The 23571-nt window shown below is 45.5% G+C and overlaps 1 protein-coding gene across 3 annotated transcripts in view; it reads right to left on the bottom strand.

The window, feature by feature from the left end:
• Window positions 1–23571, bottom strand: part of LOC105031631 (ankyrin repeat and fibronectin type-III domain-containing protein 1) — a 204176-nt gene that overhangs the window by 135799 nt on the left and 44806 nt on the right. For all 3 annotated transcript variants that reach the window (XM_020046506.2, XM_020046505.2, XM_013133847.2), the window contains one exon: window positions 16000–16232. In XM_020046506.2, coding sequence (XP_019902065.2) covers window positions 16000–16232 — 233 coding nt within the window. The remainder of the gene's footprint in view (window positions 1–15999; window positions 16233–23571) is intronic.

Below are 23571 nucleotides of genomic sequence, written 5' to 3'. Positions count from 1 at the left end.
TCCACCCTAAATCCACCCTTCTGATGAGATCAGGATAATCCTGATTATTTGGATCAAAGGTATCCCAATCCTACTAAAACGTTCTGAACAACACATACTGAAGGTTAGATCCAGATCAAGACCAAGATTGGATTACGTGATCTAATCTGATTTCAGAATCCTTTTTTCTTTTGAACAACCCGTTTTCAAGATTTGATCCAATTCGATAGCCGTAATCCGCTCAGATAACATCTAAACAACTGGACCCTGAGGTGACCCTGACAGTTTGAGGAAATAAAATTAAACGGCTCCCCCTTATGTTTGAGGCCAAAATATGACTCATTGTTTGTGTTTATTTTTTTTCTTACATATTTGCACAGCTTCATGAAGGGTGCCAATATGTCTTAAGTTGACTGTAGACAATGAACCGTCCTTCTGTAACATTTCACGGATGATATAATTTAATGGCCATATTATGGGCATCTTGTCAACAACATTTACTCCAAACATTGGTCTTGTTTGGTACTTATTGGGGAACAAAAGGAGATGGAGAAGTCCACAGCAGGACTCTGTCACACACTGCTGACTTAAACCAGGATGTTGCATTAAAGCAAAGAACATTTTTTATACTGGACATTGAATGTGTCCTGCAGGGACGCAGCAGCTATGATTGACTAAAGGACAACCAATGAGCACCTAATCAGTCAAAGATAAACAGTCCCCAAGTCGACGACAGTCCATCTTCACGCTTCAGTCTTCAGCACTACTCTCCATTAATAAGCACCAGCCAGAGCCTTCCTTGCTCTAGCCCTAGGGGGGAAAGTATATTGAATACAGTCACTAAACAAATTGGTCTGCAGCGTTCATTGCATATCAATATGAGGCGTCAGTAGCAGAACTCAGACTAATGAACCGGACCATAGATAGTGGGCCCAGCACCACCAGTCAGAGACAATGCAGCCAATCTCCACCACTGTGGGTTGTATAAGATGACCCTAACCCCTAACCCAAACCCTCTGTCAGTGCAGGGCTCATACGCAAATGAGACCTTTGGTCTCAGCATGACCTCCTCTGCTAAAATAAAGGTCAAATAAATACTTTTATTTAATGTTAATTTCTACTATTTAAAAAAATAATTTCCGTCAAGTCAATAGGTTCATAATAGTTTTCTTCCACCTAGCCAAACCTTGGTCAGACCAAGGCTGAAGAACCTGCAACAGAAGAAGGCAAACAGCTCGGAGCTCTTCCACAGTGTTCCCGCGGGCCCATATGGCCAGCATCATTAAGATAATCACCTCTATAATGACTCTGCTAATTCTAATAATGCCAGGGACAGCAGACACCGCCTGTCTGGAATTTCATGCCTGTTCTTCAGTAGGAAAAAGTAGGACTGAAACCCAGGACTTAATCCCTGGAACTGTTCCAATAAGAAACATACATTTTTGTTAGAAACATTTTGCTACAACATGCGCTAAATAAACACAATGCTGTTTGAAGCTCTTCCTGGTCGACAATGTCATGGTGTTTTCTGGTTGCTCTGCAACCTGGTGCCATTTGCTTTGTTATGGAAGCCAAAATTGTCACATTATCTTCAGCCTCTGATGTTCCGCCACATTTTTGGCATTAAAAACAGAAAGTGCCCAGGCAAGGTGACTGGTTCCAAACAACATTATTTGTAAGGGGGCCACAGTGAGATGTAAGAGATTTCAGCTGTGCAACAGAAAGGCAAATTGGTGCTTTGATGTTTTTGCAGCAGCAGTAAAATGTCATTTGGAACCTTCTGGTGAGAAATCAAGGAGCTAATAGTAATTCTCACTGAAATTAAGACACAGAGCCTTTTGCGGCATATGGCTATGCAGGACAGCCTTGCAAATGTAGTTACAGTGGTTTTGTAATGACCTTATGAGGTGGATTTATTGCTAATAATAAAACGGTGCCAATTTTGTACAGTCAATGAGTGTGGTCAGATCTGAAATTTTCCAGTCACTAACATGCTACACAGTTCACTAAACTGCGCTTCAAGTGAGAACGCAAGCATTGAATTGATTAGGTAAACAGGTAAAAAAAAAAATGTACCTACTCAAAAAATTTACAGAAATATAGTTTTTACAGCTTTTGTAAGCTGATTGGCCAAAAATAGAATTTAATTTATAGTTGAAAGTGCTGTTGCTGTAATTCAGCTAACGAACACTAGGACTGTCAACAAATTTGAGGTATCGCCTTGATAATCCAATAATATCAAGCCTTTTTCCTACAGTTTTCTTGAATAGAAAAACAATCCTATGTCTTGTAATTTTTATACCCAGGACTTGTGCTGGGTACAAATATTAAAAGTGAGTACACATCAGCAACTAATTGGATTACAATTGCAATGATCTCATTAACACACAGAGCAACTAAAGTAGTGGCACATACATTTTCATATTTTTAATACATTTTTTATTTGTAACAATTATTTTTAGAACTATGCAGAATTTATAGTTATTCTTTAAGGCCATCTTATACAGATGTATATGGTTCAGAATTTCTACATAGGTGGAAATAAAAAAAACGACCACTTTCATTAAAGTATTTTTGTTTTTAAATACAGGTTAAAACAAAGCCTTCCCTCAAGCTTAATAAAGGGATTTAACAAGCAAACTGAGGAGACAGTCCCTGATGTTAACAGAGCTGGCGTGTGGTTTTGAAGATCCTGCAACATAGGGTACTACACGTCACATTTTGACTTGCAACGGGTACGACTGAGCAGCTTCGGGTCACAATTGGAAAATCCAGTTACCACTTAGGTCAGTAATTAATGTAATCAAAGTATCAAGGGCTTATGCACTATAAAAACATGGCAGACACTGAGGCACTCAATGGTGTATATTGGACTAATCACAACCTCTGTACTACTGGGCCAAAATGTAATGGCCCGGACGCAATGCTGTTCAGTGCCTGCTTAAGATAAATGGAAGTCCCGTCTTCTTAAATGTTAATCCAATCATTACAGAACCCTTAGCCGTTGGAATGGATCTCAGACGATTAGTAATGTACGCAAGTAGCTGTTTGAATTAAGTATGACAATGAGTAAGGGCTAAAGCCAGACTGAAAATGTATTTACAGGAAGTATCCCAGAAACATTTCATATCCGGTGATTTTCTTTTAAATGTTAGCCCTGTCTGAGCCAGTTGCGTGGTATTCTGTAATGTTATGCGAGAGCACGGCCCAGTGTCTCCTATTTGTCTGGATAGGTTCAGAGAGACAGAAACGGGCAGAGGAAACTGTCCTATCCACAGCCTAGCAGGAAGACTCCGACCAATGACAACGAATATGAATCAGATCATACGTGACGAAGAGCACCACTGTGAGACCCAGATCCAGACTAAAACACACACATAAACACACACACACACACCAAGGGGATCTCAGCACAGCTTACTATATCAGACATTTCCCAAGGTCGGGAAATATCATTTGTAGCCAAGCCACAAGAGGTAATGAGGAGCACTAACCTTAACCCTAATACCTAGCCTTAACCCCAACACTAACCCTAACCCTTTAGCCCAACCTTAACCCTAATACCTAGCCTTAACCCCAACACTAACCTTAACCATAACCCCAACCTCAACCCCTAATACCTAGCCTTAACCCCAACACTAACCCCAACCATAACCCCAACCTTAACCCCTAATACCTAGCCTTAACCCCAACACTGACCTCAACCATAACCCCAACCTTAACCCCTAATACCTAGCCTTAACCCCAACACTAACCCTAACCATAACCCCAACCTTAACCCTAACTTTAAGCTAAAACCTTAATACCAAATCATTACAATCCTTGTGCAGGGGCGATAGGTGTTTTCCGTCCTCTCAGAATCTGTGTGAAAAGTCATTGCCAGAGTGTCCTTCTGCTCAGACAGCACATTTGTAACTCAAGATCTCAATGCCATAGTACTGCTGCAGTATGACAGTCACCAAAACTGAAAAGACATTCATTTAGGTTGCAGCACTGGGTTCCAAAATCATGTCAGAATTCATAACTTGTATGATGTTTACGAAGTTTGAAGCGTAAAATGTATCTTTGTTCTACGGATTGAGTTATTGCATTTATTTGTAATGCATTTTGTCCACTATTATTGATTACATTTGTTCACTACTCTGTGGTTTCCTTTCACTCAACCCACAAGAAGTACCTGACTTATTAAGTTAACGCATAGTACAGATTTTCCTATGTTAAACAACTGCCTACAGTGCGGCCAATGTTGAACATGTTCGGCATCATATGCTTTTGGTGCATTTATAGGAATCCACGTGTGACGTCAGCAATATAGATGTTATCTTTTCATCATCTCATCCCTGCGCAGGTGACGTAGAGATCTTCTTTTATCTCCTGTAGACAAATGTCAAAAATCAATGCGGGCATGTGAGACGTGTGAAACACGCAAACACGCGCCCTCCCCAAAAACACCCTACCCACTGAGCTGAATCAGTAGGCAGATCGAACACAAATGTATTAATCTTGTTATGTCCTTTTTTCCCCCTGTGACTCACATCTTGAAATCCCAAGAATCAGCAATCAACAGAGAGTAGTTCATTACCACACACTGGGGACGAAGTGGACCATACTTAAATTTGCTTATCATGAAGCTCCATTACTCACCGTGACGCACAGCGCACCCAAGGAGCGGTTCCATAACAAAGGAAATTGGTACAAATAGACTGTTACAGACATGTTGTAGTCACAATTATTCAATCACTGCAAATGTACGTGGTGTGTACCCTGCATTATGAAATTAGAGAATTGCTCGATTCTGAAGTGAAAATAATAATTTTACCCCGGCATCACATAAATCACAACACACGCACAACGCAAACACAAAAAGACGCACCCATATCCCCAACACAGACACACACACGAAAACATACCCATAACCCCCCACACACAAACGCACAGTGCAAGTCTGGGGTGCCATGGCAACTCAAATCAATCTAGTGCTGGAGTCAAATCCGCTGCAGTTGCCTGCCTCATGCCCAAAAATACTCTAATTTACCGCTCTGCCTTTGTTACTAGCTTTGACAAAACATGTCTGTCTAACCTATCTCTATCTCTCAAATGCAATGAGGCATGAAAGACAAAACAAAACCAAAGGTAAAGATATATTTTGACTACACATTCATAACGCATTATTCGTACATTTACAGGAATGTGTAATCCAAACATCATCACTAAATCTAACAAATATATATCTATGGAACATCCATAGCGTACTTATGTCATGCTTTGAAAAAGCTTGTATTTAGGTATCTTGCAATGCCAGCATAGCGTCATCGCTGTGTCTGTTTTCAAAAATCTGCTTCCCCCATACCAATCATTGCGTACGGCCTGAGCCTGGCCCATTATATATCTTATTTTGAATATTTTTATGTAAATCCTTTATTTAATCGAGACAATGGGGAGAGAGAGGAAACAACTGCTAATGGGTAATGAAAGAGACATTATTTAACGTTTACCATGATTCAAGTCAGTGGGGATTGTCATGCGCTACTGACCACGTTATTCTCCTCACAAGAGAGGTGGTGTAAACATGTGAGATGGTAGAGGTCAACTGTCTCATCTGAGAGACAACGTGGCATCCTCAAGTTCTGCTATAAACCGCTCTGCGTGAGTCTCCGGTAGAAACTGTCTATTTTGGGCTCTTCCAAATCCACTACATTATGGGACTTGTAGAACAGAGTGTAATCAGAGTAAAAAGATCTGGAAAAGACAAAAGTAATGAAAATGTACAACCACAATCATTTGAATGACAAAAGATTGAATCACAAGTCAACCTTTTTGTTTTTAAGCTACTCCAATGTGGCTTCAGCTGTATGTTTGGGATCAGGTCCCAGGTCTCTTGGAGACAGCTGCAGGTTTTCTTCCAGAAAAGCATCCCCATAGCATGATGCTCCCACCACCATGCTGCATGGTATGCGTTTTTCAAAGCTTTACTGATACATTTTTAACCTGAGCACCACGGTGCTATAGTGGGCGTCATTCTCATATAACGTTTGTGTGAAAAAAAGTCTGAATGCGCAGATGGAGGAGCGAGAAAGAGAAAAGAAGCATTAATCATGGCAGATTTGGTTATAGAACTACAAGATTTATCTCATGAAATACTCATAACTCTAACAATAATGGGGAAACACACCACTAGTGTTGCTTTGATTGACGAATGTAAACAAACCGGTGAAGGAGAGCATGTCATATATAAATGACCTAAAAACATTGTGTAAAAAATGTATGGTTTATCAATGTAAAACTTCTAGCTTGGAATTTAAATTGTATTTAGAAAAAGGATGCCCAGGCCTATTTATGTAAATGTTTTATTTCTTTGCAAAAATGAGTACTCACACAGGCATTTCAATACCAGTTTCATTGAAAATATTATAATATTGTAAGAACCGTGCCTATCCCTAATTCACAGTAATATTCTCTCAATTTCTTAATAATGGACATAATAATATACTGTGCTCTGGGGCATACTCAATGCCTTGAGAATGTTCTTATATTATCCCCCTGATTGGTACTTTTGAAGAACCTTATTCAGAATTTGATTAGAATTTTCCTTTCCTTTTCCATCTTCATAATTAAGTTTTTGTTAGGAATTGTGCTAATCAACCGTGGGACCTTCCAATCCTCTGAAACACCTGAATTACACACAGGTGAAACCCCTTCGACTAAGTAAGTGACTTCTAAAGACAGCTGTTTGCACCACAGCTCATTCAGGTGACAATAACAAAGGCCTTGAATACTTATGCAATAAATTACATTGGGTGTCATATTTGTAATCCAATGAGAATAATTTCACTTTGATGTTATAGACCTTTTTGTGTTATTCAGTGGCAAAACCTGCTGATTATACCCATTTATTTAAACACATTAAACGGGGGAATACGCCCACATCTTGTTGTAAAACTTACTTCGGGAACTAGCGGTTGACCACCAACAGATAAAACCTTAGATTTTAGATTTGTGTAAGTTCCAACCCGGTACTGCATAAGTTCATCAAATGTTGTTGCCAATTTATTCATGCGGATATTAGTGTTGAAATAATTGAGCAACCCTGTTTCCCTCCACGTCCTCAACAGATAAAGTGTGTTTCCTTGTTGAAAATTGTAACCACACATTTGTTTTAGTTCACATTGGTTCATCAACATCATAACTCAATCGCTCTCTCTTCAATCTCTGCACCCCCTCAATCTTTCCATCTCTCTCGTCCTCCACCCCCCACTTCTTCTTTACCTCCAATCATCAAGAGAGCATCGTGTAGTCCGCCCTCACCAGTAAGGTACCTGTTTCCCTCAAACACAAGAACAACATTTACATGAAATGAAAAGGAAACACCTTCAAAGTCAACAGCGCTGACAGCCTGGCTGTGTTCCGCTCCAACATTGACACTTCAGAGAGACTGGAGGAGATGAGGGGAGAGCGCGAAAGAAAGATTAGACAGCTTAGGAAGGGCCTCCGAGAGAATGAGAGATAGTGTGTGTGCGTGTGTATGTGTGAGAGAGCGAAAACGAGATATAAAGAGATATATAGAGAGAGGGAGAGATGGAGAAAGTGTAAATGAACGTGAGAGAGGAGAGTGAGAGAAATGGAGAAAGGGAAGGAAGTTGTACAATAGGAATGGTTTATTGCATTGGGATGACAGACGCTTTTCACAGGGCTGGAAAGAGACCAACTGGCCGCCCACAGCTATGCTACGTTAATGTCTGCCAGCAAGACCTTGAGTCGTTTGCCATTAACATGAAAACCTGGAGCCCAGGACCTTCTTCAGGGGCAGCCAGCCTTTTGGCTGCTGACAAACAAACCACCAATGGCTCAACACCTACAAGCAAAGAGAGCAAAGAGGAAAAATAACACTGGGACAATACTAAAACATTTACAATATCTACTGTATAACATCCGCAAATTGTACTGTATAATATCAACAACACCTACAACATCTACTGAAAAACATTGACAGTATAAGATCGACAACATTTACATCTACTTGAGAACATCCACAAGATGTATGTACATCTACTGTGCAACATTCACTACATCTACTGTATAACAGCTATAAAATTCACACATCCACTCTATAAAATCCACAACACCCACAACATCTTTGGCATCCATAACATCCACTACATTCACAACGTCTACACCAGAGGTATTCAAATCTTACCCTACAAGGTCTGGAGCCTGCAGGTTTTCTGGTTTTCTGTCCTATCATTAATGTCACCCACCTGGTGTCCCAGGTCTAAATAAGTCCCTGATTAGAGGGTTGCAATGGAAAATAAAGGGACTTATTTAGACCTGGGACAACAGGTGGGTGACATTAATGATGAGGTAGAACAGAAGTCCCTGATTAGGGGTTGCAATGGAAAAAATGGTGTGGAACCAGATTTGAATACCACTGATCTACACCCTCCACAACATCTATACCCTCCACAACATGTACACCCTCCACAACATCCAAACCCTCCACAACATCCAAACCCTCCACAACATCCAAACCCTCCACAACATCTACACCCTCCACAACATCCACACCCTCCACAACATGCAAACCCTCAACAACATCTACACCCTCCACAACATCCAAACCCTCCACAACATCTAAACCCTCCACAACATCCACCCCCTCCACAACATCCAAACCCTCCACAACATCTACACCCTCCACAACATCCACACCCTCCACAATATCCAAACCCTCCACAACATCCAAACCCTCCACAATATCTACACCCTCCACAACATCCAAACCCTCCACAATATGCAAACCCTCCACAACATCTACACCCTCCACAACATCCAAACCCTCCACAACATCTACACCCTCCACAACATCCACACCCTCTTTGTTGAAGCATCTTTTGATTTTATTTCAGCACTTTTTGGGTAGGAGTCTATTAGCATTGCACATCTTGACGTGGCATATTTGCCCACTCTATCTTTGCAAAAGCGCTCTCCTGTGCACAGCCCTCTTCAGATCACCCCACATATGTTCAATTAGATTCAGGTCTGGGCTCTGGCTAGGCCATTCCAAAATGTTAATGCTTTTGTGGCTTTGGATGTGTGCTTTGAGTCATTGTCATGCTGAAAGGTGAACTTCATCTTCAGCTGTCTAACGGACGCCTGAAAGTTTTGTGCCAAAATTGCCTGGTATTTGGAACCGTTCACAATTCCCTCCACCCTGACTAAGGCTCCGGTTCCAGCTGCAGCAAAACAGCCCCAAAGCATAATGCTGCCACCACCATGCTTCACTGTGGGTATGATGTTCTTTGGGTGATGTGCAGTCTTGTTTTTGCACTAAACATACCTTTTGGAATTATTGCCAAAAAGTTCAGACCATAACACATTTTCCCACATGCTTTTGGGAGACTTGGTGTTTGTTTTTGCAAACTTCAGCCTGGCTTGGATGTTTTGCCACCCTATCCCATAGCCCATTCATATGAAGAATACAGGAGATTGTTGTCACATGTAGCACACAGCCAGTACTTGCCAGAAATTCCTACGGTTCCTTTAATGTTGCTGTAGGCCTCTTGGAAGCCTCCCTGACCAGTTTTCTTCTCGTCTTACATACATACATACATACATACATCTTCTTCCGCTTCATCCGGGGCCGGGTCGTGGGGGCAGCAGTCTAAGCAGAGATGCCCAGACTTCCCTCTCCCCAGACACTTCCTCCAGCTCTTCCGGGGGGACACCGAGGCGTTCCCAGGCCAGCCGGGAGACATAGTCCCTCCAGCGTGTCCTAGGTCTTCCCCGGGGTCTCCTCCCGGTGGGACGGGACCGGAACACCTTCCCAGGAAGGCGTTCCGGAGGCATCCGAAACAGATGCCCAAGCCCCCTCAGCTGACCCCTCTCGATGTGGAGGAGCAGCGGCTCTACTCTGAGCTCCTCCCGGGTGACCGAGCTTCTCACCCTATCTCTAAGGGAACGCCCAGCCACCCTGCGGAGAAAGCTCATTTCGGCCTCCTGTATCCGGGATCTTGTCCTTTCGGTCATGACCCAAAGCTCATGACCATAGGTGAGAGTAGGAACGTAGATTGACCGGTAAATCGAGAGCTTCGCCTTGCGGCTCAGCTCTTTCTTCACCACGACAGACCGATACATCGACCGCATTACCGATCCGTCTGTCAATCTCCCGTTCCATCCTTCCCTCACTCGTGAACAAGACCCCTAGATACTTACACTCCTCCACTTGAGGCAGGCACTCTCCACCAACCTGAAGTGAGCAAGCCACCCTTTTCCGACTGAGGACCATGGCCTCGGATTTGGAGGTACTGATTCTCATCCCCACCGCTTCACACTCGGCTGCAAACCGTCCCAGCGCATGCTGAAGGTCCTGGTTTGAAGAGGCCAACACGACAACATCATCCGCAAAGAGCAGAGACGAAATCGTGTGGTCCCCAAACCTGACACCCTCCGGCCCCTGGCTGCGCCTAGAAATTCTGTCCATAAAAATTATGAACAGAACCGGTGACAAAGGGCAGCCCTGCCGGAGTCCAACATGCACTGGGAACAAGTCTGACTTACTGCCGGCAATGCGGACCAAGCTCCTGCTTCGGTCGTACAGGGACCTGACAGCCCTTAGCAAAGGACCCAGGACCCCATATTCCCGAAGCACTCTCCACAGGATGCCGCGAGGGACACAGTGGAATGCCTTCTCCAAATCCACAAAACACATGTGGATTGGTTGGGCAAACTCCCATGAACCCTCCAACACCCCGTAGAGGGTATAGAGCTGGTCCAGTGTTCCACGGCCCGGACGAAAACCAGACTGTTCCTCCTGAATCCGAGGTTCTACTATCGGCCGTATTCTCCTCTCCAGAACCCTGGCATAGACTTTTCCGGGGAGGCTGAGAAGTGTGATCCCCCTGTAGTTTGAACACACCCTCCGGTCCCCCTTCTTAAAAAGAGGGACCACCACCCCGGTCTGCCATCCCAAAGGCACTGTCCCCGACCGCCACGCGATGTTGCACAGGCGTGTCAACCAAGACAGCCCCACAACATCCAGAGACTTGAGGTGCTCAGGGCGGATCTCATCCACCCCCGGTGCCTTGCCACCGAGGAGTTTCTTGACCACCTCAGTGACTTCAGCCCGGGTGATGGACGAGTCCACCTCTGAGCCCTCATCCTCTGCTTCCTCAATGGAAGATGTGACGGCGGGATTGAGGAGATCCTCGAAGTACTCCTTCCACCGCCCGACGACATCCCCAGTTGAGGTCAACAGCTGCCCACCTCTACTGTAAACAGCGTTAGTAGGGCACTGTTTCCCTCTCCTGAGGCGCCGGACGGTTTGCCAGAATCTCTTCGAGGCCAGCCGATAGTCCTTCTCCATGGCCTCACCGAACTCCTCCCAGGCCCGAGTTTTTGCCTCCACAACCACCCGGGCTGCAGTCCGCTTGGCCTGTCGGTACCCGTCAGCTGCCTCAGGAGTCCCACAAGCCAACCAGGCCTGATAGGACTCCTTCTTCAGCTTGACGGCATCCCTTACTTCCGGTGTCCACCACCGGGTTCGGGGATTGCCGCCTCGACAGGCACCGGAGACCTTACGTCCACAGCTCCGAACGGCCGCTTCGACAATGGCGGGGGAGAACATGGTCCACTCGGACTCAATATCTCCAGCCTCCCTCGGGATCCAGTCGAAGCTCTGTCGGAGGTGGGAGTTAAAGATCTCTCTGACAGGAGACTCGGCCAGACGTTCCCAGCAGACCCTTACCGTACGCTTGGGCCTGCCGAGTCTGTCCAGCTTCCTCCCCCGCCATCGGATCCAACTCACCACCAGGTGGTGATCAGTTGACAGCTCCGCCCCTCTCTTCACCCGAGTGTCCAAGACATACGGCCGCAGGTCAGATGAAACGACAACAAAGTCGATCATCGACCTGCGGCCTAGGGTGTCCTGGTGCCATGTGCACTGATGGACACCCTTATGCTTGAACATGGTGTTCGTTATGGACAAACTGTGACTAGCACAGAAGTCCAATAACTGAACACCACTCGGGTTCAGATCAGGGGGGCCGTTCCTCCCAATCACACCCCTCCAGGTGTCACTGTCGTTGCCCACGTGGGCGTTGAAGTCCCCCAGTAGAACGATAGAGTCCCCAGTTGGAGCACTTTCCAGCACCCCTCCCAGAGACTCCAAGAAGGTCGGGTACTCTGCACTGCCGTTCGGCCCATAGGCACAAACAACAGTGAGAGACCTATCCCCGACCCGAAGGCGCAGGGAAACGACCCTCTCGTTCACCGGGGTAAACTCCAACACATGGCGGCAGAGCTGGGGAGCTATAAGCAAACCCACACCAGCCCGCCGCCTCTCACCATGGGCAACTCCAGAGTGTTGAAGAGTCCATCCTCTCTCAAGGAGTGTGGTTCCAGAGCCCAAGCCGTGCGTAGAGGTGATCCCGACTACCTCCAGTCGGAACCTCTCAACCTCACGCACTATCTCAGGCTCCTTCCCCGCCAGCAAGGTGACGTTCCACGTCCCTAGAGCTAGTTTCCGTGTCCAGGGATCGGGTTGCCTAGGCCCCTGCCTTCGACTGCCGCCCGATCCTCTACGCACCGACCCCTTCGGGCTATGCCCGGCCTGGCCCCATGGGGAAAGGCCCGGCCACCAGGCGCTCGCGTGCGAGCCCCAACCCCGGGCCTGGCTCCAGGGTGGGGCCCCGGCTGCGTCATACCGGGCGACGTCACGGAACTCAAATAATTTTTCATCATTAAGGGGTGTTTTGAACCGCTCTTAGTCTGACCCGTCGCCTAGGACCTGTTTGCCTTGGAAGACCCTACCAGGGGCATATAGCCCCAGACAACATAGCTCCTAGGGTCACTCGGGTACTCAAACCCCTCCACCACGTTAAGGTGGCAGTTCTTCTCGTCTTTTCATACATTTTGGAGGGATGTCCAATTCTTGGTCTCTCCACAACATCTACATCCTCCACAATATCTACATTCTCCACAAAATGGTCACATATAGTTACAACATCCAGTTTGTTAAGCAAGTCTGCCTCTCAGTGATTGGGTTTCACAGCTGAAATAAGACCAAAACTCTGACGCATAAAAAAAAATCTATGGTCTCCAGAGGCTGCGAGTCCAGCAGTACCAGTATGAATATACTTAAGTAACGCAAGGCTGTTGGAAACGTGATTTTTTTGGTCAGGGATAAGAGGGCTTGTTTTGAACAAACAGTCATATAAAATTGCTTCAAGAAGCTGACAGTGCCTGACTGTGGCCGTAAGAAGTGTGTAAATAAAGGGACATTAGAGGTTTGTGTTTAATACGGTTGTTTGAAAATGGTTGACAAACTCTTACGGTTTTGAAAAGTTCTGACAGTGATACTCAACGGTGACATTTAAGAAAAATGTTGCAGTATCACATCCTTGAAATCTCCAATATAAAACACAAACATTTTACTGAGCTCTTTTAATGGGGACAACGAAGTTGATTGCCCTTCAAAAATCAAACATTTATTTATCCTAATCACAACCCTAAACCATACTGTAGACCTAAACCTAACCTTAATCTCAATAACCTAACATTTATGCCTGAATTTACCTAGCCCTAACCCTAAACCTGACCGGTAATGCAAACCAAAACACACGTTATCACTAAGCAAACAATTGATTACCTTAAAAAAAGATTTTCCTTAAACCTAACTAAAAAAACGTATCTTATTTCTAAACCTAACCCCAACCCCCAAATCCCTATTCCTACATCTTAACCTGACCTCAACTTCTATTCTTAAACCAAACCCCTATCACCTTAGCCTAACCCTGATATTAACCATAACCCAAATTGTCATCCTAACTCCATGCCTAAAATTGCCTTTTTTGTCTGTATCAAACGCACTTAGTTTCAAAAAGAATTCAGACACACACACACACGCGCTAACCAATTACTATGCTGTCGTCAGTCCTAATTGATGTAATTAGAGATAAAATAAACAACCAGGCAAAAATATATATTAAGCGACTAATCAGCCGTTGTCATTTTTGGCAGACAGCTGCTCCTGTACATACTAATGGACTGCAGTACACACATGTGCACCAAACACACACACACCTCTACAAAATAAAATGGTCCCCATTCACATACTTTCTCCTCGCTGATGTGTCAATTTACTTGTCTTTGTGAAAACTTGTTTTCTCAAACCGACTGGGATGGAGTGTAAAGATGATTGACTGCGGGATAATGATTGCAGCGGGCTGTTGTTGTTTTGTTGCTGTTATTTTGACAAGCTTAAAAAAAGGAAGAGCAGCCAGAACAGACAGACATTATTACTACTTAGTCTGTATTATGTAACCAAGATGGCCCCTTTTGTTTGTCTGAACATGCAGTCACTTTTGGAGAAGATTGACATTCTGAATGAGATACTGGGACGTGAATGAGACAATATAAATCACTTTCCACAAGGAGACAAAACTCGCAAAGCATTGATACAACTTGTAGAACCCTCGGTCAACCCTCATTCGCCAGATTAAAATAACCAATAGAAACACCAAGCTATGAAAAAATTCACGAATATGAAAAGTTTAAATCTTACCCCTAAACACAGACGACACCTCAACAGGTCCAGAGCAGTCCACATCTCCTCAAAGTGTTGAAGGAGCGAACTGAGAAGATCTTAAATCGATCAATCATCACAATCGACGTTACGTCTACCGCATGCTTCTGAACGTAGCAACAGCCCGAACTGTCATCCTTGTAACTGTCCGACAAGCCCCTTCACTGCACCAGGGATCATTCACCTCCAAATGTGTCCTCTGAATAGTCTTTCCAATCTTGTGTAGGTCACTCAAAGATATATTTTCTGTAAATCCAGCACAACAATCTGTTGGCGGGCCCCATGCATACCCAATTACCTGACGAGCTGACCTCTGAAACCTTGCGTGGTTTGACTTAGAAAGACATTAGCGACACACAGGCACGCGACACCCCCAGACCGGCTCCTAGCGAAGGTCCCCCTCTGACTCTTCAATGGTGGCATCATGTTCTATTTAGGATATCTGAGAACCAATTACAAAGCCTGGTCATGTAATGAGGGATCCTTTAACCAGATCTCATGACCGGGAAACAATAAGGGACACTTCAAACTTTAATGAGCACAACCCAACTCCTCTCTCCTTATGCCTCAGGTAATGGTCCTGAAAAGCCTGGGGGAGGAGACAGTGGAGGCCATCCTCATACTGAACAGCCAGCATCCCCTTCTTAAATCTGTCTTTTCGTGAAAGGTTTTGTGCATGACGGGTAAGGAGGTCATCTTTGCTGGTAAGAGTTTGATATTAGGTTAATTTGGTTAAAAGTGTCAGCTCGGAAGAACAAATGATCGACTGGCGCAATAGGTTAGTGACAATGTCGCAGAACTGAGACTATTCACCATTGGGCAGGTAGGAACCAAGCCACAAGGTGGAGAGGGCGATAGGAAGGATAATGACTGCCTGGGAGTGATCACAGAGTGCCAAGTCATTTGGAGGGCATATGGCTGCTATTGAAATGTCAGGGTAGAGTCAGCTGAAACATGCTTTGTGTAAAGCGGAACAGACTGCCATGAATGCAAACGGTATACCGGTAGATGGACAAGTCTGAGAAAAAAAGAGCTCTTACAATCAGCAACTCAGACAGTCGAGTGGCCCCGTAAGTGTTATTGTCCGCCAAATGTTGTGCTGTAGACTCGAGGTCAGTTGCTAGTCGCAGAATGTTTCATGAAATCACGTTTTTATTTTGATCCAAGCAAAACGGGTCAACCGATATGTTTGCGTGTGAGTTAAACAACTCCGCAAGTGCAAGAAAAATAATAATTTTGAAAGACATATATTTATTATTTTCTCCCACTGTATTCTAAACTGAGGTGACTGTTACAACAGCAGACATAACGTGGAGCCAATTCTCAGGCAACATTGCGTGATAGTTGCGTAATAGTTGCGTGGTAGTTGCGTGGTAGTTGCGTGGTAGTTGCGTGGTGTTGTGTGCTTTTCAGGATGACAGACAGGAAAGTGGGGCACTCACAAATTTCCTCTTGAGCTTCCCCTTTCCGCCACGGCTGCCTTTTCCTCCAGGGGGCGCAGAGGAGCGACAATCCACCATATCCAGTTGGTCGTCCACGGAGGCGCTCTTGCGCATGTAGGCGGAGCGGGTGCGGAAGTGGGAGAAGGGCGACTGGGAGCGCGGGCGAGCGGCGGCGCACAGACGCCCTGTCTCCTCCTCACCGTCACCGTCGTCTTCCAGGCGCCACAGCTCTCCTGAAAGCGGGTGGGGGTGAGAAAGAGGCAGTGGTAAATGTCAATAAACTTTCTCCTAAATGTCAGTAAACTGTACATCAGTTGACAGAGGGTGACACTTGCAGCGGCGGGGGGTTTCCAGAAAACTAAATCACTGTTCAAGTATGTCTGAGGGTGAGTCTCCTCTCCCCATCGGCACAGCTACTTAAGTCATCATGAGTGTGGGTTTTCAACTGTGATGAACCACTGTGATAAATATATATATATATTTTTTGGAGTATTTTTGAAGATATTGTTTTTGAAGCATGTCATGCCTTATTATAAAGGAATGTGGTAAATAAAAGAAAACGTTTTTTGTTGAAAGAGCATTAGGCCAGATTCAAACCCACAGTGCAGCACAGCATATGCACTGGATGCAGCACCTTAGACAACTGGACAACCCTAGCCTGCGTCTTTTATTTTCAGAAAATGTACAGTGCCCTCCAGAGTTATTGGACTAATTCAAGAATTTGCTTTGGTATGTCCTGTATTAAGGGTCCAGTCCAGATCAATAAAGGCCATTTCTGGGTATGGTGTACTGCTGGATCACGGCATAGCGACGGTGCCCAGAACGGTATGTGCTGTGAATTGTCTCAGCACAGTCCGGACATTTGGCAGGAATGCTGGACCGGGTTGCCTAATCTCGCAGCGCACTAGCTGGCCAAAATGAAATGAGGATAGAAAAAGTTTAGAATAAAAACTGCTTTGGAAATGTTAGTAATATAGATAGACAACAGTAATTCAGTACATTTGTTTTTCATCTCCCCATCTGTCCTGCGATAACTTCAAATGTTTACTACAAAATAAAGAAATCCATAAATAAATATTCAGTGAACTTAGAGGACGGTACTGGTGTCTGACACGGTTTCATCATGTCATTCACACGCAGCGGACCAATATCCCCTGTCAGAATCGAACAGGCCGTGGTAATGGCTCCTGAAAAAAGGCAACATCCAGCTGACATCAACATCAAACATCAGCGCTTAAAATCTGACTAGCGCTGACACGATGCCACATAGGAGGTAAGTCCACTGGAATCAAAGGTTGCTGTCTAACTGTCGGGGGACGTTGTTCACGTCTACACGGGCCCAGTTCAAACCGTCTCTTCCACTTAGGTCTACTGTTTGAATGAGATCCAATAGACAAAGCTTGATGTCCTAATCAATTCAGCTGCCGACTGCTGTAATTGACTTTTTCCAAATCACACAGGGCTGTTCAAGCAGACGGGGGGGGGGGGGGGGGGGGGGGGGGGCTGGATTTCCTGACCACAAGGCGAACAAGCTGATAAAATCCTTCAGGGCGAGAGATTTATTCACAACAGGCTTACGAATGCTGGGTCTGGGCGGTTCATTCTTTTTCATCCAGCTGAATGGAGAGATGGTAACAGGGCACGTAGACATGGATAAGCAGGAGAGAGACTCCTGGAATGTCCGTCATCCGGGGGATGTTGGGACTCCAAACTTCGTATCAGTCACTATCTCCACAATCAGCTTAAGACCACTTTGCCCTAGTGAGCCTTGTACCACTCTCCGCGGGCGCTGCTTTTTGGACTCAGTCTCAGGGCTATTAACATTTTCTCTGAACCACAGCCTTAATGCATTCACCCTCTGACGCCATGGTATGGAAAGGGGCTTATGGTGATAGGCCTAATGAATACCAGCCTGGTGGTGAAAAAGGGGACAGTAATTAATGCTGAATAGAGAGGCCGGTTCTTAACTTGTACAAAGAATGTGTGGCGCTCCACACTCAAGCAGAGGTGTGCCCGCTCCACGGCCGATGACACCAGTTGCTAGGTAACAAATGCAGCGCAAGACTCACGTCGCTCTCAATTTCATACGGGAGCCGGAGATGGCAAATAAAAGAAATATATAAAATATGAAGTCAGAGGTCTTAAAAAGTAAGCACTCAATTTTTCTGATGGGCTAAAGTAGACAACATTTCAGGGATGGAAGTGGTAAGTTGGTATGTCGGCAGGATTAATGCTAGAGTGAAGAAACACATCATAACAGGCACAGTGAACGAGAAAGAGAGCGGAGAGAGGACAGAGCTAGAGAGACGGGGAACCAATGTAACCAAAGGACCGAAAAACACCTCTGCAAACCAATATTAATGTTGATTTATTTCACCTTGTCATAATATTGGAAATGTCTTGGAAGTCCCACTGCATAAAAATGGTCGACACCAACTCATTCTCCTTCCCTGGGAGACGGGTGGCCTTGTAGGGAGGCCAGATGTTGCGTGGCCCAAGCGAGGAGTTCGGCCGACCGTAGGGAACCTTGTGGGTTTACGCTGAACCCTGTCCACGTATTTTCTCACTGTACTGGGACGTTTGGGTTAGAGAACAGATGGAAAGCGTCATAGGTGGTAGTGTGTGGTTTGGCGATCTAAGATGCTTCGATTTCGGCCCATTACTGTTTCAGTGCAATCTGTCTTCCCTCTGTTCAGTAAGGCATTTAATGTTTAAGATTTTCCCATTTTTAGGTGTCTCAGGGGGATGTCGTTTTGAAGCTCTTGCAGGTTGTGTTATTTCCACGACTCCGAACACAGTCCTGTGTGGCCAAACCGATCTGTCCCAGAAGACACAGGCACTTGGCGACAGACTAACCTAACATTTCAGCAGGGCCACGGCCAGGAATCCTGGGCGGAAAAACAGCAGGAGTTGCGTCAAACAGGCCCTGTCTTTCCTGCGTTGGGGCAGACGATGGTGGTGACAGACCTACGGCACACACCAGACCGGCAGAGTTTAGCCCAACCGACCGGGACACAGGGAGATAATATCTGGAAAACGAGCGCAGCGAAGCAGTCAAGTTGCGCGGTGCAGCTGAACTAACTTTCCGAGATGAAACGAAAGACGTGAACCGTGGAGGCACGTCCTCCCACGCTGTCACGTCACCAGCTTGACTTTGTAGTTATTTGCACTCCAGAATGAAGACTGTGTGGGATAAAATCCATACTTCAACCTTAGTGACTCTTTGAAAGGTATGAAGTAGAACCACATATTCCTGGCGCTGCAACAAACCTAAATTTTAACGTAACTTATCATCAATAACCGTTGTACGTGAAAAAACACGGCTGTGAAAGTACGACATACAAAGCACTGGGCCGAATACTAATAACATTCTATAAAGCACGGGCCCTAAAACCTAAGTCCGGACTCGCTGGGTTCGGGTCTATCAGCTCGAGGGCTGTGTTCTGGGTTAGGAACTCGCCTGAGATCCACCTATTGAACAAATCTATTATGTTGTACCAGGGAGTAATACCATTCTGAAGCCATTGGTCGTAGACTAGGGTAAGATATTTCATAGCAATCCGTCTACCTATGCATGACCATTGGGTGTCTGTATTATTAACCAGTGGTGCCGTGAGATCTCCCCCAGTACAGGATAGACTGGCTCCGTGGCTCCAGTGAACCGACGGAGATCTGCAGAGGCTTAGAGAGTGAGATCTGGCCTGGAATGATAAGGCCTTTGCACACTGAAGTGGGGAGTAACACAATCGCTGCTCCAGGCTGTGGGAATAAGAAGAAAGGATTTTAACCAGCAGCACAATGTCAGACAGAGAAACATAGAGGCAGGGATTTTCACCAGCACCACAATGTCAGACAGAAACATAGAGGTAGGGATTTAAACCAGCAACACAATGTCAGACAGAAACATAGAGGCAGGGATTTTCACCAGCACCACAATGTCAGACAGAAACATAGAGGCAGGGATATTCACCAGCACCACAATGTCAGACAGAAACATAGAGGCAGGGATTTTCACCAGCACCACAATGTCAGACAGAAACATAGAGGTAGAGATTTTAACCAGCAACACAATGTCAGACAGAAACATAGAGGCAGGGATTTTCACCAGCACCACAATGTCAGACAGAAACATAGAGGCAGGGATATTCACCAGCACCACAATGTCAGACAGAAACATAGAGGCAGGGATTTTCACCAGCACCACAATGTCAGACAGAAACATAGAGGCAGGGATATTCACCAGCACCACAATGTCAGACAGAAACATAGAGGCAGGGATATTCACCAGCACCACAATGTCAGACAGAAACATAGAGGCAGGGATTTTAACCAGCAACACAATGTCAGACAGAAACATGATCTTGTTGGGTATTATGCATTCTGACATGCTGCCAGTGCATGATGCATAAGAAACAAACATCAGATGAAAAACAGCAGCAACTAGCGTCAGATAAACAGTTTCAATCTCAACAGGTTTCAACACTGGCATGGTTAAGTGCCTCCAAATGTAACACACGCCAATGGTAAGGTAACTTGGGGCCAAACGGCCACCCAAGCTCAATATTTTACATTTGAAGTGTAAGCATTGGCCAATATTAACATAGCAGGAGAAAAGTGTTGGTTGGAAAATGACGACATTCTTCAGTTGACATTTTTGTGAGCCCCGAGGAATGTTTTACATATCTCCAGTACTCTGAATACATCCAAACTGAGCTTCTCTTTCCCTTTGCATAAAAACAATACCTCAGGGTCACCAGGAAGCAAGGCCTCTATGGTGTAAACCTTCATTCAGTTAAAGCAAATCCTCAAAACAAATACAACATTTACGTGGTCTGACTTACTAATGTTGATAAAATTCAGCCTGGCCAATGAGCCCATCCCGCCTATTAAAACACACCCTGTCACACCCAGAACTGCCTGAGGCCCGTTATATCCAAAATAAAACTTGTAGAAAAAAAGAGAAAGTACAGAGACTCTCCAAAGTATTCTCCCCAATTGAGAAGTGTTTACTGCGTGGGAATCAGAAATGAGTTTATCTGGGCCGATTTCTCTTTTCATTGGGAACTTTTTGAGGAGTTTTCCACTCAAGATGCTTACGCTTCTTCATTCAACTTGAGAGTCAGGGTTTTCTTTCTTCTTGCCAAAGTCACAAAGGGGGAAGGCAGGGAAGAGAGCGGGGGAGAGAGTGGGGGGGGGGGCGGGGGAGTGAGCGAGTCAGTTCAGTGGCTCCTAGTGACAGCCACAGCAGGCTGACTGGCACCAGGTGGCAGAAAACAGAGGCCCTAGGAGCGGGTTCTGAAAGACGTCGCTACCTTTAAGAAAATATCGACACAACTGCTGCCTTGCCTGCCTTTGCATGAGAAAATATTTTATTAAATAACAATGAACAAACTGTCAAAATGCACAGACTGAACATCCCTCTGAGTTTTCTAAAGGGATCCTAGGTTAACTTGTTCCCTATGAACTGCCAAGATGCTGGCACTTGAGAAAAGCCCTGCTGAAATACACACTGTAGTCTTCAATCATGTGCCACTTTGATCTTCCCCAATGGTACGCACAAGAGCCTTTGTTAGGATTGACTGGGAAATTACTCTCTCGGAGGTGTGTGCTCTGTTTTATGAGGACGTATTTCTCCGGGAGAGGGTCAGGTGAGTCAGAGAGTCGAGCGAGACGTGCTGCTGGCTCTGGCTGACGCAAGGCAACTCCCACTCAGCCCCTGGCGCCCTGACCTGGCGACCCCTCCGCTCCTGCTGACGGCCTGCTGACAGTTGTCAGGTCTGCCGGGGAGACTGGGTATGTGACGCATGGCCGATCATTTCACAGACAAGCCTCGGGAATGTAGGAAGCTGGAGTCGATTTGTTTTGAGTCTTACCTCAGACAGTGCAGCAAATTTGGGGGAAAAAACAAATGCTATAAGTTGCCAGTCAAAATAAAGTGAAATACAAATAAATATAGAAAAGGACAAAAGTTTTGACTGTCTATTTAGAAACGACATTAAAAAACGATATCAAACTGCGTTATTTTGGTACTCATCCATCATTTCCAGCTACCTTGCTTAAAGTAGAATATATCTTTTGTCTTTAGGTCAAACTTCTCAAAGTAGGCTGGGTCAGCACTATCTATACAAACATCTCTTACTTAGTTAACAGCAGATAAGACTTGAAAAGAAACTGTAAAATAATGAAATGTCCATCCACAGAGAAGATGTCAACAGTATCTTCTTTCTGCAGTGTTTGCCTTTTAAACTTCCACGTGTCATCATCCATCTAATCATCCATTCTGTCGAGAGCCTCAGGAAAAGGAAATTGGCATTTGATATTAGAACAGAATATATCTGTGACAGTCAGACATGCTCTCTGTCTAGGCAGCGGGCGTGCTTTGTAACATATGAATCAGATATCAAAGGCACAGGGGGACTACAGAAGTGCTAGGGGAAAGAGATAAAACGACAGGTCTCACCGCGTATCTGACAGGAGCCAGACGGCTTCGTTAAGCCCCGGCTCCCCTCTGGACTGACGGACTTCCGTTGTGTAGGATGCCTAATAGACACGGCAGCCGCAGCTTTCCGTCAGGATTCAGCCCTCCGTTTTGCATGTGAAACAGCTTCCGTTAAGCGATGCTTGAGCCAAGTGTGCGTCATTGGCGGGAGTGTTAGAGAGGACTCGAAAACAGCAGGTTGTTTTTCCAAAGTGCTACATTTAAATGCATTTAAAGCCTGCTGTGTGGTATGCCGAATGCTTCAAGAGTATTTTTATAGAGACTCTTAGGCCTAGGGCCGGCCCTAGCCTTTTGGGGGTTCTAGGTAAATTTTGGTTTGGGGGCCCAGGGCCGGCCCTAGCCTTTAGGGGGTTTTAGGTAAATTTTGGTTTGGGGGCCCAGGGCCGGCCCTAACCTTTTGGGGGTTCTAGGTAAATTTTGGTTTGGGGGGCCAGGGCAGTCCCTAGCCTTTTGGGGGCTCTAGGTAAATTTTGGATTGGGGGGCGAGGGCTGGCCCTAGCCTTTTGGGGGCTCTAGGTAAATGTTGGTTTGGGGGGCAAGGGCTGGCCCTAGCCTTTTGGGGGCTCTAGGTATATTTTGGTTTGGGGGCCCAGGGCCGGCCCTAGCCTTTTGGGGGTTCTAGGTACATTTTGGTATGGGGGCCCAGGGCCTGCCCTAACCTTTTGGGGGTTCTAGGTACATTTTGGTTTGGGGGGCCAGGGCCGTCCCTAGCCTTTTGGGGGCTCTAGGTAAATGTTGGTTTGGGGGGCGAGGGCCGTCCCTAGCATTTTGGGGGCTCTAGGTAAATGTTGGTTTGGGGGGCGAGGGCTGGCCCTAGCCTTTTGGGGGCTCTAGGTAAATGTTGGTTTGGGGGGCAAGGGCTGGCACTAGCCTTTTGGGGGCTCTAGGTAAATTTTGGTTTGGGGGGCCAGGGCTGGCTGCAAACATTTTACCGGCACCCTTTTTGAAAGAGGAGAAAACTATTTTTGTTCCAAACTAAATTTTCTGCATTTTTGCCATGGGTCCAGTTTTCAGTTTTATAGAAAGTTTTCATCAATTATACACATGTTGCTGTAGGTCAAAGAGAAAACAAT

Source organism: Esox lucius, chromosome 5, assembly GCF_011004845.1.
Source record: "Esox lucius isolate fEsoLuc1 chromosome 5, fEsoLuc1.pri, whole genome shotgun sequence".
NCBI lineage: Eukaryota > Metazoa > Chordata > Actinopteri > Esociformes > Esocidae > Esox > Esox lucius.
Note: the sequence above shows the minus strand (reverse complement) of the source record. Positions and strands in the feature narration are given on the sequence as shown.